The sequence below is a fragment of the Hydra vulgaris genome, chromosome 09, assembly GCF_038396675.1.
Source record: "Hydra vulgaris chromosome 09, alternate assembly HydraT2T_AEP".
In the NCBI taxonomy this organism is placed as follows: domain Eukaryota; kingdom Metazoa; phylum Cnidaria; class Hydrozoa; order Anthoathecata; family Hydridae; genus Hydra; species Hydra vulgaris.
The window spans coordinates 56,826,619-56,847,500 of NC_088928.1; the positions used below are offsets into that span (position 1 = coordinate 56,826,619).

Below are 20,882 nucleotides of genomic sequence, written 5' to 3' on the forward strand. Positions count from 1 at the left end.
ATTATGAATGTCTAAGTTTAACAAAACCATATCTAAATAATTATTGTAACAAGTATTTTGTATTTAAAAGTAAAATGTTATAATATATATGCCGCCTGGACTACTAATACTTGTTAGTAATTAAGTTACTACAAGTGTTAGTAATTAAAATTAAAAGTAATTAAATTACTGTCAGTGTTAGTAATTAAATTACTAACAACTACCGAAAATATGTTGTTGCTATGTTATGCAAAGTAAGGTATCCATAGTAACCAAAAAAAGTTAACCTCATTAGAATTCTGAATCTCATTTTAATACATACCCCCAATATTGTGTATTTAGCGCAAGTAAAATACTGTTAAAACAACGTTAATGTAAAAATGAGTTGTTGCTATGCAAAATTTAGTACCATAGCAAACAAGTTAAAACATACATAAAATCTGAACGGGGATTTAAGGGGACGAGCAATCAATTAAAACTCGATTGAAGCATCATATAGCTCAATTAAATATAAGACAACACATGGCAAATTGTGGTAATTATTAGTTTCTTAAGAAATTTTTTTTTTTAATCTGTGATTTTCAAAGTATAACTGAGATAACATGCTATAACAAATTTATTTCACACATTGGTTTTTCTTATCTCTAAATACTCTAGAATAACATGTACTAATTTTTTGTTTCAAAAACGTAGATGTAATTGAAATATAACACAACGTTGATGTCACCGTTAATTACTTATTTATAATTTTTTTATATTTTTATTTTATCTCAATATTCAAATGCCTAGAGTCCTGGTAATTAAGGGATTTAATATAAATAAATTATCAATAGATTTCTCCTAATATATGTAGATACTAAAATTAAATAGGTTTTCAAGATTAGACAACTAAAATTTTTCCCATTTTGTCCACCTACTGGCCTACTGTGCGTTGTTTTGGTTTACAAGTGATTTTTCTAGGGATACCAAGTTTTCTCTTTTTTATGGGGGAGTGTACCCCTTAAGTTATTTTTTATACAAATATGTATTTTTTTTTTCAGCGTGAGGTTCATGTGGATGATAATTTCTTGCTAAAAGATTAAATTTAAGTCTAAACAATTGTTTCATTTGATCCGATTTTGGATACACAGAATATGTTATAAATAGATTTTCAAAAATCTTAATTTAATAGTAATTCAATTGCAACTTATAAATTTTGACGTTTCCAAATTGGCGATCAAAATTGTGGTATTGTGGAATCGTGAAGTCGTTTAAACTAGTTTTAAGATAACGTTAAAAAACTAAAGGCGCAGCCTTGTCTTAAAACTACATAACCACATGGCTCAGTGGTTAAAGCGTGCGTTATTATAATCAAAAGTTTCTAGGTTCTTGTTGGCTATACTAACAAAAGATAAGGAAGAATCGTGTTTTCTATTCAGTTCTCCGTTCAGAGAATCGTGTTCTCTGTGACAAGACCATTAGGTCTTCTGCGAAAATCTTAACAACGAGAAAAATAAAATTTGAACTAGTTTTAAATAAGAAACAGTACAACGATAGAGTAAAATAAAATAAAAAACGTGTCAGCGTTTATTTATGACAAAATTAATATTTTGAAGCTCAAAATTTTCTGAATAAAATTTAAATGTCAAAATAAAAAGAATCAGTTTTCATTATCACATGGTTCGAACTTCAATACTTTCTGAAAATTTTTGTCGAATTTAAATCGGTAATTATGATAACAATTTCAGATAACTTATTTAAATAATTTTCTAACAGTGATTTTAGTGGATAAACAATTTGAGTTTGATGGTAACTTATTGCTATGAAATTAGGGTAGGTAAGTATATAAACACAAACGCCAACATCAGAGTGGTAAAAACTCTTACATGCTACTCAAAAACAACTGTTAGTTATTTCTGAAATAAACGCTTAGTATAATTTGAATAAGAACAATCTGTGAGAAGCTGTTTAAAAGATATAACTTGAGTTTTTAACATATAAGTTGACTCAGCAGCATCTTTAACATAAAATTTGTAAGGATGAATTATTGGCACTTGATGGTTGTATACACTCCAAAATGCTTGCACAGAGTAATTTGCATAGCCAATATCAGGTAGATAAATACCAGCCAACACTACGAAATTTTCGCTAAGTGTTAAACTGCGCAGTATATTATGAGTCGCTATTTCTAAATATAACTTTGATGAATACGCAATGTTTGAAAGTACAAAAAAATCTTTAGCCAAACGGCCGGGTATATAAAAAAAATCGGCCCAACCTTTTCCACATCTTGGTTTGCCATTTCCATTTTTCAAGTATATTTTATAGTTTTCAAGATTATTATTATTTTCAGCGAGCTTTTTTAAGCTTTTGAAGTACATTTGACATGCTCGAAGACCCATAAACGTGTCCCACCATATCCAAACATTTGATTGGCTACTAAAAGCATCTTGTGAAAAATCAACAATCTGTGTACCATGCCAAATCTTTTGACGGTCTAAGTCGACCATAGTCCACCAGTTGATAATCATGTCATCATTACCATAAAAATAGCCTAAAAAAATTCAAATATGTAAACCTAAAAACTTAATAGTAAAAAAAAAATTTGTTGTTTATAAAATTGATTATCAGTTTGATAAATATTTATTTAAAAATCTTAAAAGGTTTTATTTCATTTTAAATTTTAATATTGTCACCCCTAACATAAAATTTGTATATAAGTATAGTATGAATTATCACTTTGTGAACTATCTAGAAAATCATGGAACTTTCTGTAGCCCACTATATTTTTGTAAGTTTACTAAAACTTTCTGTAACAATCTATGAATTTTCAAAAATATAAGCATTCTGAGCAACGCCAAGTAATTTTGAAATTCTTTTAAAAAAATGATTCACATCTAACCATGATTTCTCATAAAAAACATACTCAATCACTGAAAGAAAAAAATGGTCACAAAAAATCTTGTATAATTTCAAAAATCATATGAGAAAAAATCAGTTTTAATTTTAAATAAAAACACATAAAAGATAAATCACAAAAGGTTAAGGGCAAGCTAAAGAAATCGCAAGCTTTAAGAGGCACTTAAAAGTACATACATAGTAAAACCACTGATTTCATACCTCCTTCCCCCTTGTATGCACATTATGTTATCAAGATACAGTTTAAGATTACAATAACAACTATTTTTTAAACGTTGTCAACCGATAAGGTTTTGTGTTTAAATTACTAAGCATCAACTTTAGTTACAATTCTTATTCATTATAATCCAACCATCGCATATTATTTAGAATTACAATAAAAATAATCAATCTGATTTGATCAACTTAAAGCCAGATATGGCATCTAATTGTGAATAATTGCTTTAAAATCTTCCATAATACTATATACTAATGTGTGACTATATACACTTGTGTAAATCACACAAGTGTGAACCACACAAGTGTGAACCACACAAGTGTGAACCACACAAGTGTGAACCACACAAGTGTGAACCACACAAGTGTGAACCACACAAGTGTGAACCACACAAGTGTGAACCACACAAGTGTGAACCACACAAGTGTGAACCACACAAGTGTGAACCACACAAGTGTGAACCACACAAGTGTAAACCACACAATATGTATGTGAAGTTTTGTTTGATATTTGATGAGCTTTTTTTTGTGTATGGAGTTTTGTTCAATATTTGAGGAGCTTTAAAAAAAAAACGATTAAATTTTACAAAGAAGAAAGGAGCCTATGTTGGCATAGTTTGACTTCAACGCTTCGAAAATCAATATCCTTAAGACCTAAAACAAAAAGTTGGAAATGAATGTATTCCCAGTAATACGTAGAACAATAACATTATTCATGACATGCATAGTACACCATATTGTGAATATAAATACATTTTTAAACATTTTATAACTTATAACATTTATAAAACATTGACTTTTTTTAAGTATCTCTAAATTAAGATATTTTTGCAGAGTGGTATTACAGCCATCATTGTTTATTTATATAAATTATGAAGAAAATAAAATTTTATTTTGAATTGTTGTCATTGTTATACTTATTTTAAAGATAATGTTCAAGTTTAAACAAAGATAATGTGGTTTTGTTCATAATTGTTGATTTAATTGAAGTTTTTGTGTTACAAAAAAGTTTTAAAAAAGATACACACTAAAAAAAAAAGGTAAAAATTTCTACCTTAGGGTAGGATATGTGATATACCCTTAGTAAGGTATAATTTTCTACCTTTTAAGGTAGAAAATTATATTAAAAACAATTATTTGTCATACAATTTTCTAACTTAAAGGTATAATTTTCTACCTTATAAGGTAGAAAATTATACCTTACTAAAGGTATATCACATATCCTACCTTAACTAAAAATTTCTACCTTTATTTTTTAGTGTGTAAGAAACGAACATTATTAAAAACTAGACAAGAACTAACTACACCAAGCAACAAGCTACACTATAATCAATATTAACTATAAATATGTAGCTAATATAAATTTGTCTACAAACAAATTAGTATTAAAACTACATCATAACAAAAACAATGTTTTACCTTGGTAGTTTGGGTATTTATTAATAGCTAAAGCCAAACAATGATAGCTGAAGTAGCCATTAATTGAATCAATCTCAATATCTGGTTTTTTTGTAAATTCTAATTTTGGAGGAGGACCACAAAAAACAATTTTCCCAAAAACTCCATCATAAAGATCATTTAAAACATCAATATTTTTGTAAAATGGAAAGTTAAAATTGATTAATAGTAAACTGTCACCAAACACACGATAAAAGCAGCGTTTCTTTAAAGTATCTGTAAAATAATGCATAATTACTAATTAAACAATTATTTGAGACTGTTGACTGAGTTTGATATATATATATATATATATATATATATATATATATATATATATATATATATATATATATATATATATATATATATATTAGGTTAAAAGCGCGTTAAAGCACTACTAATTTAACGCTAGTTAAAAAAATTAGCACAGATCAAATTTTCTAACTCATAAATTTTTTTGGCGATGCTTATTTTGATTAGCATCAAAAAATAATTTTTGAGCAATAATAAAATTTCTATACCACTTTCTTACCTCTAATCAATGTTTACTCACATGATGAAGCCATTTTGTTTTATTTGTATCAAATTTGTCTCTCTAACATTATACTTTTTGTTTTCGAAATTGTTTTGATCCTGTTGTTATTTTGTCAATTAATTTATTAAATTTCCAAAATTTTAATATCTTATCCTAACAAAATTTATTTATTAATAATTTAAATTATAGGTTCAAACTGCAATCAATCTATCCTCAACGGAGCCTTTATTTTTAAAGACAAGTCAAAAAAATTGGTTATCTATAAATATTGTTCCAAGGAATTTGCATATCACCGAAGTCTAACAACGCTTCAGTATCATTTGAACAGTAAACACATGTTCTTCGAAACTACTAGTAAAAATCAAAGAGTTCGTCAAAACAACTTACAATTGGCGATAGTATTAAATCACAAAATGGCGTAAACAAACAAATTTCTGCAGATCAAATCAAAGGAAATTACAGAAGCCATTGTTTGCTGGGTTGCCAGTAGCTGTCGATCACTCAACATTGTTACAGATCCAGGTTTGACAAAACACAACTAATAAAAATAAAATGCAAATACTCTACGAAGATGAGAAGAAAAAGAAAACAGACCTCGTAAATATGGCTACTAGTATAGCAATTACCTGTGATTTATGGTCTTCAATGGGTAATATCAGTTACCTTGGTTTAACATGCCATTTAATAGATAACAACTGGATGTTGAACTCATTTGCCTTAGGTGTTCATCAAATATTGGACTGACACACCAGTGACAATGTTTCAACCCACATCAGAAATATTGCCAATGAATGGGGATTATTTGAAAAAATATTTTCTATTGGTACTGATAACAGTAGAAACATTATAAAGACTGTATAAAGCTTTCCCTTCAAGCATATTCCATGTTTCCTACATACTGTTCAGCGAATAACAAAATCTGCCGTTGAGGAGACTGCATTTGACAAAACACTAGCTAAATGTCACAGAATTGTTGGACATTTTAAACATAGTCCAGCAAATAATATGGAATTACATAAAAATCATAAATAACAATTACATGAAACTATAATTAGAACTTTTTCATGATGTTTTATCATTTGCATGTAAATAGATCAAATGATTTAAAAAACTTTTCCTGTTTGTTTCTTTTATTATTTTAAATTATAGTGTTCAATTAATCACACGATTAATTATGATTAAAAAATTTAATCATGTGATTAATTGCAATTAAAAATTTTAATCGCATGCAAGCCCTAATATATATATATATATATATATATATATATATATATATATATATATATATATATATATATATATATATATATATATATATATATATATATATATATATAACTCCTAACTGGTTGTCAGAAAGTTTTGCTGCCAAAAAGTAAAAATTAAAATGCAAGACCAGAATTTTTTTTTGTTACTTGATAGACTGTCTGTCCCGACCAAACCCTCAGTCAATGTAGCAGCACTCCTTTGCAAGTCAGGCTATAAGATAGTCGATGTAGCAACACTCCGTTGCGAGTCAGGCTATTTGTCAGTCGATGTAGCAGCACTCCGTTGCGAAACAGGCTATTTGTCAGCACTTTGTTGTGAGTCAGGCTATAAGATAGTCGATGTAGCAACACTCCGTGCATGATTTACAGTGACAAAAATAAAAATAAAAACATTTTATCAACAAAAATAAAAATAAAAATATTTTATTAACAAAAATAAAAAAAAACATTGTTTATATTATTACAAACATTAAAAATGTTTTAAAAACATTCTGGTAAATTAAATTTGCGTTTTTGCGGTTTTTTTAAAAAACATATAATTTGTAATTAAATTAATGGTTTTAAATTGTGTTCACCATTAATATTTTCTGCTTTTAAACATGGCATAGCATTCCATTAAGCTATCTGTTGAATGTTACCAATGGTTTGGTCTTCCAGTCACAGCTTTTGGAAGCTAGTAATATAGTTTATAATTATAATCTGCATTAAGGTGAGTTTCCATTCACCTGTTTTCTTTCCCGGGAACGGGAAAGGGATAAATAATCTCATGGGCATGCTTAGTATAAGTTTTAATTTGTCCAAAGAAAAACTATGCATTTTCACATGATTATTTTTCCCTTCCTTATTTAATTACCGTAGAAAAACAGATGAGTGAAAACTCAAAGTTTAGGGATGGCAAAAATTCCGGACATTTTCAATTCCGAGATTTCGAGATAGAGAAATTTGTTCCAGGGAAATCCTGGGATTGAATAGAAAAAAAAACAATTGTAGAAAGTGAGCCATAGGTAGAACTAAAGTTTTAAGTACTCATTAAACACTTAAAAATGATTAATTTAATGATAATATAAATAAAATACTTCATTAATGAGCCTAAATAATTTAAATTATAAAGCAAAACCTTAAAATGATAACACAGTGTAAATAAAAATAAGACCTAAAAATAATATAAACATGAATATACATAAGTTATATTTATTTTTGAAGTACTATCCTAAAAATCAAAGCATCAATCATTTTATTGTTTTATTGAAAACAATAAAATGACTGATGCTTTGATTTTTAGGATAGTACATCAATCATTTTATTATTTTATTGTTTTATTGAACTCCACACATATTGGCTGTATATATATTGCATATAATCATATTTTTTAAAAGTGATCACATTTTGAGGTACCACTTTCAAATGACAGCATTTCTTTTTGAATTTAAAAGTTATACTTTTTACTATAGGTTGTGATCATATTGCTGACAATCCTTTTTCCATAACTTCATTTAATTGTTCACTAATTGTTTTGAAATTATTATTACAGTTGTGGCTTGAAAAGCCTAGTTCAACTGAACACAACTATCGCGACTCAAGTCTGCTACTGTTGTTATCTTCTTAGGGCTGTGCAAACTTGAAACTTTCTTTCTGTCAGTCTCAACAATTTGCAGAATGTACTGATAATTCATATTGGTTTTGGGTTCATGTGGAAAACCTGCACTTAGTTTCACACCACATTCTGCACTGTCATTGATAACATGGACAGAAATTGTCTTCATCTTTGATGACAGAAACGAGAGTTGAATTGGCCAGTTTTTAATGTTATTCTTAAGAAAATCCATGTTCATCTCCAAAAGGCTGAAAATGTACCATGAATCTGCAGTAACCAAATCTCCAAGTCTTGTTGTGGCAGTGATTTCAGTCGGGAACTTGGGTTTTCCAAATTGCTATGGAACTCCATAGCAATCATGCGGCAGAGCCATCACTAGGCCCTGCTACAATGAGCTTTTTGGTAAGTACTGCAATTCAGGCTTGGAAACTATGTCACTGAATAGAGCAAGGGTCACCATTTCAGAACATTTAAACACCATTTCAGTGCTTTTATAGCGCTTTCAGATATTTCAGAACACACTTGTGTGTACTTCAGAAGGTTCTGATAAAGGCAGAGATCATGCCATGGGGCGTCAACTGCAGATCTACACATTGTCCACCAGGCACTATATATCAGACACACAAAGGTGACAAAGCTGCATAAGCTTCATCACCTTTGTGTGTCTGCTGTGCAGCAGTGGTAGTTGTTCCTGCTGGCAACAAATGGATCTGCTCTTCAAGAAGGACAATTTTGATGGAGTACAATATTTTGGACATCCACCGTGCTTTGTGGACTGCACCCGGTCAACAAAAGTTAAACTGTCTGTTTTCTGGAGCAAACATAATTCACTGAATTCTTTATAGTCTTATTGCTGGCGCTCTATGGAAGATTCAGCAGCTGCTTCTGCACTTTACTTCCACATAGTAACCTGAGAAACAATTTGTAAATTATTCGAGAAAGGTCGAGAGTCAAATGGACTGAGTTTTTCATTGCTTCCATGAGGAACTGTATCAAAATCCTTCTTAAATGTGCTAAATACAGTAACTTCTCATGATTTTGATGCTTTAACGTGCAAGTCGTTAAAAACATGTGTTAAAATAACTTTTCCAATGTGATGACGGAATACAGACCTTGAAGATGACCAATGCACTGCCAATTATTTGCTGCAGGGGCACACACGAAGCACTAACATGTCCGGTAGTGCTGGCTGGCTGTAAATGTCATGCTTGCTATTGACTCAGCACAGTTCCATGAATGCAATAACTGCATTGATATCTCCAGATTGTTAATCTGTTCCTGGTTAATAAGCAGGTACACCATATATTCTGACATTGATGTTGTTGGCAACAGCAACTACAAGTTGTTCCTGTAAGTCATGTGTTGTCTGGCTCTTCATCAGTTTAGAATCCCAGGCAGGGAAGGATACTTTGTTGGAACCCATGACTTATGAACTTCAGAAGCAATTTCTTCATTCACCATACACCTGGAACTGTCTGCGGTGGCATATGATACAGCAATTTTGCTAGCATCACCTCCTGATTCTCCAATAATGACCTCAGTGAGTGCAGACTGTTGTGCAGGAGATATTTTCATTCTTATTGCCAAAGCCACAATTCTTGAAGATTTGAGAATGTTATAAGGAATATGAGCTGCCATTCCAGTGTGAGTGGGTTAATGGTGTGTTTTTACAAGTTTCTTTTCAGAAGTCTTGAAAGGAACATGGATATCACATTTACTTTCATCACAACTTTCCTTGCTGCTGTTGCTAGAGAGTTTTACTGTACAAATAGCAGATACTGTAGCAGTAGTAGTAGTAGCTGCTTCTTCTGCCCTTAGTCTCCTTTCTTCTTGCTTTTGCAGTCCTGCCTTCTTGCGCTGTAACTGTAATGCCAATTTTTTGTCATGGGAGCCAAAATTATGCTAGGCAGTCTGTCTTCATGAACTATAAAAACTTTACGTCTTCGTCATTCTTCATGAGTTTTTCAGCATCTTTTACCCACAGTGGAAATGTCAAACTGAGTTCTTCTGACATTTTGTTCAACCTTGGCAAGTGCTAACAATGATAAACAACGATCTAGAGGAAATTCACAAAGTTTTGCATTCTTTTCAGACAGTGAAATGATTTTTTCACAGGCTTCTTTTCTGTTATTATTGGAATATTTGCTTTCTTGAAGAAAAGAATGATATGCTTCAACACAATTTTTGTAATGTCACGTTTCGATCGCTTTTACAAACAGGCCAGCTTGTTGATGAAACATGTAGCATCGCAGCACTTGTTCACTTGCCGGTAATCTGCAATCAGTTATCTTTGCATCTGCTTCTGTAATACAGGCTCCTTTCCAAACACTGAACTTTTCTGACAAGTCTATTTTGCCGTAAACTTTACAGCAGAATGTGCCATGCTATTGATACAGTGATTACTAACTCCTAAAAACACAAATTGAGTTTGAAACATGAAACAAAATTATAAAACTCATCATTCATGCTAAGTTAGATATACAAATTTTCAATAATATCGTAATAATGCTGTAGTAAGCTATATTTTGTGCTTCATGTGGACCATTTTTTTATGTTTAATCGTACATATTTTGCAGACAAGCAATAATGTTTTTAGTTTGTATTTTCGATAAAATACAGAAAGAGAATAAAAAGAAAATATTGCAAAGAAAATAAACAGCTACAAACAGCTACAATATCGAAGCCTATATTTACATTTTATGATGGATAAATTACTTAATTACAAATTAAGCTTAAACTTTTTGTACTTTTACTTTTTTTATGATGATCCTGAAATCCCAGGAAATTTTGAACCTATTTTCGGGATTTTGGGATGAAAAATTTGTATAAGATCTCAGGATTTTAAGATCCCGGGATCGCCATCTTTAATCTGCATGTTAATGATTTTATTGAAAAGGTGACAAATATTTTTAAATTATGAATTTGAAATAGAGAATGCTATCTAGCAAGAGAAACCAAATTTTATTACAAGACAATTGTATAACAAAGCTTTACTATTGTATAACAAAGCTTTACTATAGCTGATTACTGTTTTGCAGTTGAGTTTTTCTATAACTGCAACTACAATCAACTTCATAAAATTTTAGTCAGACCAACAGTTGTTTATTCAGGCAGAGTTTCAAATGGGATGGCAAAAAATGATCTAGAATCTAAAGCAACTTCTATGTTATATGTTATATGGAAATGCTTACATGGTGGACCTAGTTTAATGGTTTCTGTTACACCTGTTAACAAACAAACATCAATGCATTAATTCAGTGTTGCAAAAGAAGCTGCTGTTATAGTTGAAAAACATGGTGCCATTATTTTAGGATCTGTAAGAGATAATCATCAAATCAACCAGCAATACCAAAAAACTTTCAAAAGAATTACAGACTATCAGGTCATTCATCCTTTAGATGATCAGCGTGGTTTGTTTTGTTTGATACAGTTTATCTTCTTAAATTTTTACATTACAACTGTATTTCTGAAAAGTGTCAAAAGTTGAAAATCTCTTGAAAATAAAAAAAATTGGTTCTTTTTCTGATGTTAAAAATCTATATCAATATAAATAGGATAACATTTTGAACTTAGTTCCAAATTCCAATTCTAATATTTATCCTTCTAGACACCAACTACAGATTATGCAAGATGTTTTAAGAATATTCAATGAGGAAGTAGTAGCTGCTCTGAAACTATAAGGAGCTTATGAAACATCTTTTATTCACCATGTTTTAGATTGATGTAATATTGTTAGTGTTTCTGCAAAAGGGCAGAATATTAGACTAAGAGACCACAAGATAAGTGGATAAGATAATTAGACTAAGAGACCACAAGATAAGTGACAAGACCACAAGATCTGCCCAAGATAAAAATTCAAATAATCTGCAATTATTTTTAGAACAACTTAAATCTATAAAATTAGGACATGGACCCAAATGAATTCAATGTGTTACCCATGATACCAAAAAAGTTCTTATGCAAACCACTGAAGGGTCGATAGTTGTCTGCAAGCATTTGTTTTCAGTCAGTTTTGATTACTTCTTGCTTTGTGAGCTACAAAGTGACAGAATTGAAGGAGAATTTTCTGTTTACAGACAAATAAGAGGGCACATGCTAAGGCAGCTGGGGATGTTTTTTTCTGCTTTTAAAAAGTGTTTAACTCAATTTGCTGCAACATTTCTAGAATTAGTGGAAGTAGGACAATCAAATAAATTCAGACTCACATTATGTGATAATGTGAGTCTGAAACTGAAGAGAGCTCTGTTGCCTATGTGGCAGGGTGGCTGGAGAAAAAATGTCAGGGCAAACTAGTTTATGTTGAGGATGAACCTATACTAACAAATAAAGCTAAAGACTTCATTGAAGAAGTTTCAAGAGAATATTTGGCAAAACCTTATGAGTGTAATTATCAGCTGGTTAGAATTGGGTTATGCTTTGTGGAAAAAAATAAAAACAGATTGTGCTGTAAAAAAAGACTTATAAACATTCTGGACACACATTAGACATAAATAGTGGACACACATTATGAATTTGGTTTACATACATAGTGGACACACATTATAAATGGTCATACATAATGGACACACATTATGAATTTGGTTTTCCATTGAAAAATCTTTTTATGTGTTTAGGAAATGTTCTGCTGAATAGTATTAAGTATTTGGAAAAAGACAAAGCAAAAAATGCATGTCTTTATCAGACATCAATTAAAAAGGTATGCCTTGTTGAGTAATATTTATTTATAGATTGACTTTACTAATTCAGTGTTAATTTGCTAATGTAATTATATATCATTGTAATGACTTTTTATATTTAAAAAAAATAAGTTTAAAAATTTACATTATTATCTTAAAATCTTCTAGAGAATAATTGCTTATTTTTTGCAGATAAACTTATTCATTCAATTTAATTATATTGACTTTTTGCTCCTTTTTCAAAAGTTTTCACTTCATTATTTATTTTTACTTTGCTATTAAATCTGCTGGAAAGCAGCATCTGTTATCACTATTTTCAAAAACTCTGGAGAGCAATCAGAGTCATCTAACTACTACCCTATTAGTTTTCTTCCTATCATAAGCAAGGTTTTTGAGTCTTTAATTAACAAAGACCTAATCTCACATCTTGAATCTAATAACTTACTTTCTGATTATCATTATGGATTTTGATTTTCTTGTTCTAGTGCTGATAGTCAAACCCAACTTTTCAAACCAAATAGTATTTTTTTTAAGTGTCTTAATAAATTTTGTGCCAAAATGCGGTAATTTTTCTAATATATTAAATTCACTTTTAAAATACCATAACTATCATTATCACAATTACCAGCCTCAAAAACAAATATGTATTATTTCAACCTAAAAAACAAATTTATTAACATAACAAACACAAAACTTTTTTCGACAATCTTTTATTTATACATTACAGTTATTTAATTTCTTTATTTTAATTTTAAACTAAAACATTATTTCTTTTAGCAACAATACTCATAAAATAGTTTTTGAATGGGTTTTTTTCTACGTGCACATATTAAGAATGTAAATTTGAAACAAAGTTTTTTTTCAATCATTTGAGACAAATAATAAATCAACTTGCAAACATATTTTACTCAAAGTAACATTTTTGTACAGCTATTTTTGTAACACTTCAGTACTTTTTTGGACATTTCTTGTAACAAAGTTGTAGATTTAACAAAATACCTACAATAAAATTAAGCCATAGAACCACATCATACAAAAAAATGCAGTATGTCTTGAATATATGTGTTTTTACCTTATCCAAGCATCTCTTGAAAGGTCTAAGAATATTTGAATTCAATTTTGTACATATCAGGATTATCAGTTAAATTATTTTCCATCAATCCATACCAGCATTATCAGTTAAATTATTTTCAATTTTGAGACCTAGATAATTATAGTTTTCAACAAAAACTAATTCACAATCAGCTAAGGTAATAGAAGAAAGTTGTTTGACACAACTTTACATTTCTGATTTGGATTAAATACAATGCAAGCTGTTTTCTTTGTATTAAATGGCATACTAATAGCAGTGGCTTTAACATTAAATACACTAAATATATTTTTTGCATTGCAAACCAAGGCGAAGCAATTAGGACAATATCATTGACATGCCAAATGTTTTAAAAATTGCCACCTATGTTACATCCAATATGCCAATTTGTAATAATGAAAATCAATTTTTGTAAGTAAAACCTGAAAATAAATTGCAAAAAAATTCTAATTTGTCATACCCTATTGCTTTTAATAAAGCTATCAGAGTTTGCTTTCTGCCATCAGACACAAAGTTTGATTTTTGTACCAAAATGAGAGTAGAGAAACAACATTCTTGGCTGTACCAAAATCAATCATATAAACTTGTACTTTAAAATATTCAACTTTCACTATGCAATAACCATTTCAATTTTATAAATCGGAAGTTATTGCAAAGTGAAAGTAGTTTAAACCTCCACAAATTACAATAATTAGTAACTCCTTTAGATTGTTCATTTTTGTTATTTTTCATTTCTTTTATTTCTTTCTGAATAGTTAATAAACCTTAATTAAAAGTTTAATATAAAATATACAAAGAAATAATATAAGACAAAAATATTTTTAAAAATCATTTAAAGAACATGAATACTAACCGTCAAAGTCTTTACTTAAATGAGTTAAATATGGATTATTTGTTTTTAAATTAACTCTGGAGTACAAAATCGCAACAATAGCAATAAAAACTATTAAAAAAATTAAAAGACAATACTTTAAGAATTTTCGTTGCATAATAAAGTTTTCTAGTACTTAAATAGCACCAAATAAAATGATATTCTTGAGGCATCGTAGTCGCTAATTTATTTAGGAACATATAATTCGACATTGCAAACGCTAAATTACAGGAGCAATGATTTATAAAGAATAACCAGGTTACATAAGCGCCGGTATTCTTTGAAGCCAAAATTATTTTTAAAAATCACCAATACCCATTAAAAGTGAAAGCGACTTATAACCATTAAATTATAACGACCAATAACAATAAAATGCAGCGACTAATGACTGGACTGGGGACTGGCATTAAGGAACGACTGGGGACTGGTATTTAGGAACGGGAGGGGGAGACATAGATGCATGGCAAAATTTACCTATATTATATATGAAAGACCTTTTTTTTTTCTAGGTACCTTTTTTCATCTGCGCCCTTTGAGTATCTACGTTAAACCCTTAATCGCATAGTTTTTTCTTAAAAGGGTATAGGAGAATAAAATTGATGCATATTTGCAATAATTAGTTATTATTAATTCAGACATAGCAGGGGCCCGGGGGAAATACCCCCAACCTCCCTCGCCAGTCCGACCCTGGTTTTCATTGAGTTATCAAAAGCCTTTGATTCGATTGATCACAAAATACTAGTAAAAAAACCAGAGTACTATGAAATTAAAGGAAACGTTTAAATGCTACTAAAAATTTGTTTAAGCAACCATAAACAGTTTGTTGGTAGTAATTCAGCTGTTTATTCCAATAATTAGATTTAACTTATGGGGCTCTATAGTAGGACCTTATCTCTTTTTTATTTACATTATTATTATAATCTACCAAAGGCCAATAATTTAATGACCGTTATAATTGCTGATGATACTAATCTCTTTTTATCCCATAAATGTTTCAACAACTTTGTTTCAAAATATGAACATTGAGCTAACAAAAATTTGTGACTGCTTTAAAATAAATAAGTGATCGCTTAATCTTGATAAAAACGAAATAAACACTTTTTCATCCAACTTCTAAAAAGAAACTACTGCCTAATCAAATGCCCATTCATTTTATAGACAAAATGCAAATAAAAAGAGAAGTTTATACTAACGTTTTAAGTGTCCATGTTGATTAAAACCTTAACTGGAAGCATAACATAGAATTTTTGTGCAACAAAGTTGTTAAAAGTATATAAATAATGTATTAAGCAAGAAATACTTTAAATAAACACATTTTAACACAATTATATTTCTCTTTTATCGATTGTCAAATAAATTATGCAAAAGTTTTCTTGAATAATACGAATAAATCTGAATTGTTACCACTTTATCATCAGCAGAAGCATGTTATTCGTTTAATCAATTTTAAAGATAGATTTGCTCATGCCAAGCCTCTCTTATTTGAAATGAAAAATCCTAATATTTATCTGCTGAATATTTTTAACATACTTTGTTTTATATAAAAATGTAAAACTAACGCATCTCCTATTTCTTTTCATAATATATTTACCTTAAAAAACAAATTCAACTTGAAAAATAATAATTTAATTCAACAACCTTTTTATTTTTACCTTTTTATTTTTACCTTTTTATTTTTACCTAATTATGGAAAGTTAAGTATTTCGAGGACCATTTCTCCGGAAGAGAATAGTTTTGAAAAACTTGATTTTTTCTTCGAATGGAATTCCTTTTTTTGCAAGAAAAAAACTAAAAGAAATCGTTTTATCTACCGAAGACAAATTTTTATATATTTTAACACTTTTATGTCAAATAAATATTAACACATATATTATTTAACATATAATAGTTTATCGGATTCTTATGTTATGTTTTTTATGAAAATAGTATTTTAAGGTAGCAGATCCCCTTAAAATAAAGTTGTTTAAATTTTTTTAGGGAACATTAATTGCAATTAAATTTTATTTTAAATTAATTAAATTTCTTTTTTTTTTATTTATAAAATTAAAAAAAAAAAAAGTAATAAAGGACTAGTTACACATTCGAGCTGCCATTTTAAAAAACTTTCAAACATGATTATAAAAGTTTTACAAATGAAACTCCAAATTTTCATTTAGAGTACTATTAACTGGGGTTTCTACCACGTATGTGATAATTCTTTTTTAAGTTATTAAATTTTTTTCAAAAAGTTGTAAAATGAAGTACCCAAAAAGATAGAAAAATATACTTAAAAAAAAAATTGAACTTTCATTGTGGTATAACCCAACAAGGAACATTTCCTGAAAATTTCAAATTAAAGTCTTTATTAGAAGTTGAGAAAACGTGTTTTATGTGTTGCAAAGTATTTAAAAAATAAAACGCGAGAAAAACGCTTATAAAGATTGCGTAATAAAAAAAAGTATAAAAAAAAGTATAAAGTATTCTAAAAGTCACTAGCAAAATATGATGCCTCCTCTTCATATTTTTTGTCAACGAACCTTTTTTTCATACCTTTTACTAACTTTAGTTGGTATAATCTATCAACAGAAGAAATTTTTTTGTTGATACCTGCTGTGAAAGTCTTTTTTTCTCTTACATTCATTATCAAAAAAAACTTCTTAACACTTGAAAAACTTGCAATTGGTTTTGAGGCTGCAGTTTTTTTTTCTTTTTTTTGATGTTTAATAACTGTTTTTGAATTTATATTTACGTTTTCTAATTGTGCAACAAGCTATTTTTTATTTAAAAGATGCAAACAAACTTCTAATGAAAATAGTTTTTAGGCTAGCAAGCAAACATAACCAAAAGATGTGGTATTATTAGTAAACTTTAAGTTGTGAAACTTCTTATACATTTTTTTTGAGCACTGGTAAAATATTAGGCTAACATGATATTTTTAGAGCTAAGTTTTCTCTAAAAACTTTACTATAAAGCTAAAAAACCAATAAACAAATTCTTTGCTATGGTGGTTGCTAGGAAAGATAGAAAAACTATAGTTCACTAAGCTATGATTATTAAAAAAACTAAATTAGTTTACCACAAACCTTTTTTACACAACTTATCTCAGTTAAGTTCATCATTAAAATTGACTAAAAAAAACTTTCGAAATTTTTTTGATTTTTATGGAGATCTGCTACCTTAAAAAGTGTTTTCAGGTAAACTTTTTTTTTAGTGGTTAAAACCTCTTTATTGTCATCAGAATTTTTTTATATATATTTTCTTTTCAGATTACGTTCATGATATTTTACTGGTATTTTGTTATTCTCTAAATTTTTTTGTTAAATCTTTATATTTTTCGCGGCTCTCTGCGGCAAGACTTAAGGGGCTTCTTTGAGTCTACGCATTCTTTATTTTTATTGATAAACTCAATTGTATTTTTTTTTTTAATACTGTATGAAGATAAACAATAAATGTAAAATAAAGATTTAAAAAAAAAGAGTAAAGTCACATAATAAAAGCCGTTTTAAAAAAAAACGTGATTTTTTGTAAAAAGTTTATGTTCTTCATAATAATAACATTATTGGAAAATAAAAGTGTATTTCTTTCTCAAATTTAGTTGGCTCCAAATGATTCTAATTTACCTTTCGTAATAAAACTTCGTCAGTTTCCTGCTCGATAAGCATACTTGATTGATGATCGGATAAGAGTCAAAAAGTATAAACGATAGCTTATCGAGATTCGATAAGCATATTTAAGTATATTCGATTAGCATATTCGAGTAAAGTATATTCAATGCTTATCAAAAATCATGTGTGATCGATGATTGATAGTAAAAAAAAATGTTTAATAAAGTGTATTTTTTATAACAGTAATAGGTGTCCACAATAAGGTGTATTTCTTATTACACGTTAAAGAACAAAACTGTTAGTTTTTCAAAGGTAGGTTAAAAATGTCGCTTAACTTTTTATTTAGACCATAACATAAAACATTGTTTCTGTATTTAAATGTTCATTAAGGTAATCTTTTATGATGTAAAATATTCATTATTGTATTTTTTCACGCGATAAAATATTAAATAACGGTACTCTTTTACGCTATAAACTAGCGAATGAATAATTTTAGGTGTTTTTTGAGGTTATTAGTCCACGATTTGTTTATGCCTACACGCTGTTTATTAGTCTGCAACCTCCCTCTCAAAATCAAGTAAATTTTATAGGAATAGTAGTTTATATTATGTAATAATATTATCGAAAAAGTTCCCAAGTTTTTCTTCTGCAGTTTTTGAGAAATAAGTGTTTTTACTATACAGATTATTGCGACATGAAAAGAAAAAAGAAGAAACTTTTTTTGATGATGGTTTGTTGGTGACTTTTGATGGTTGTGAAGACACAAATGATGAATTGTTACATATTAAAGACAAGGATTGAGATGAGTAATCATAAAAAACATTGCAATGTATACTTAAAAGTTTATAAAGCTTTATTACCATATAATAAATAAATTATAGCCTATACTTTGTCAATGGAAGAAGTTCCTTTCAAATGTAAAAAACAAAAAAGAACCTATGAGGTTTTTTATACTTATTGGAGTTCATTAAATACATTTTATTTTTTAAATAAGAGTATAAGAGTATTTATTTAGCCAAATAAAATAGTAACATAAAATTTTAATATATTAATGAAGACATGTTAAAAGTTTATGTTAACAGCAGATTGTGCGGTAGTATTTGAAATAATCTCCCTTAAAAGTGACTATAAAAAAGCAGATCTTGATTAATGGCTTACTGCTATCATGCAGCATTTTCTCATAAAATGTTCCAGTGTGGAGTCCTAACACAGATGTATTTACCATTGCTTTATATGCTATCAAACATTTTACTATTACTGTATTATTTGCAACTGGTAATCAAAACAAGAAACGTAAACTATACCAAAGATAGTAGTAATACTTACAATGTATTTATTTCAAGCGGTTCTGATACTGGTATAAGTTATCAACCATTGTTAATTTTTTTTTTTTAAATAATTAAAATAGATTAAAAATGTTAAATTAATAATGCATTATTATCAATTGTTCATATATATATATATATATATATATATATATATATATATATATATATATATATATATATATATATATATATATATATATATATATATATATATATGAACAATTGATAATAATGCTTACATGGTTACTGAAAAAAGCTTTAATTTTTTCAGTAACCATGTAAGCATTTATTTGACTTTCATATCTTAAAGTTATATATAATAAAGTGTTTTTAATAATATTTTTGTGTTAAATTTGTGTTACTGATCTTGTTATCACTCCTCTTATACCATCGTGTGGTTCTTTTTTAAAAAAAAAGAGATTTTTTAATAAAAAAAAGGGAGAAAAGGTTTTTTTTTGAGATCAATTAGTCACTTCCTTTTTTGTCTAGGGGAAATACTGACTACATAACAATTATTTATTATAACTATATAACAATTATTTATAGTTAATGAGTGTTGAAAATGGCATGAAACTTTAAATATCATTAAAAAGTTTTTTTTCGTCTAACCTTTTATATATTTATTTATTGATCTATTTTGTGATTATTTCAATTTATGTTGATCAAAGGTTAAATTAAGCGATCGCGAAATGCAAAATCTGGAAAAATAACTGGTCTTCAAAGCTTTAATTTATACAAAATCGTGTTCTTTGTTTTCAAGGGGCGAATCGACTTAAATTTGTTAGCGAAAAAATTATAAAAATAAAACAACAAACTTACAAAAGTAATAATAGTAAAAACTAGTTTATATATATATATATATATATATATATATATATATATATATATATATATATATATATATATATAATATATATATATATATATATATATATATATATATATAAACTAGTAGAAAATCACTTAATTCAATAAAATCAATAAAGACTCATCAGGCAATTCTGATGAGCCTATATTGATGAAACACAGTGTAAATTGAAAAAAATTTTAGTTAAGTGATTTTCTACTCATTTATAATTGCTCTGTTCTTTTAAGAACATTGAGCAGTCTATTTTGTAGAAAACATTTTAAAGTTGTTTAGATATATATACATATATATATATATATATATATATATATATATATATACACACACATATATATATATATATATATATATATATATTATATATATATATATATATATATATATATATATATATATATATATATATATATATATATATATATATATTATTGTTATTGTTTTATAAACATCAATAAATACGAATTTTTCTCGATACTAAATTTATTTTTTAAAAGAAATTTTCGCTGGATTGTTGTGACCAGCGTCTTCAGCTTAA

At 28.1% G+C, this 20,882-nt stretch overlaps 1 protein-coding gene across 1 annotated transcript; it reads right to left on the bottom strand.

Annotated features, from left to right (window-relative positions):
* Positions 1 to 1,468: 1,468 nt before the first annotated feature.
* On the bottom strand, positions 1,469 to 14,805 carry LOC101239942 (uncharacterized). Its single transcript, XM_065806136.1, has 3 exons — positions 14,550 to 14,805; positions 4,513 to 4,767; positions 1,469 to 2,512 (listed from the first exon to the last, which is right to left on the bottom strand). The coding sequence occupies exons 1-3, from the start codon at positions 14,683 to 14,685 to the stop codon at positions 1,869 to 1,871; spliced, it is 1,035 nt and encodes a 344-aa protein (XP_065662208.1). The 5' UTR covers positions 14,686 to 14,805; the 3' UTR covers positions 1,469 to 1,868.
* Positions 14,806 to 20,882: the final 6,077 nt, after the last annotated feature.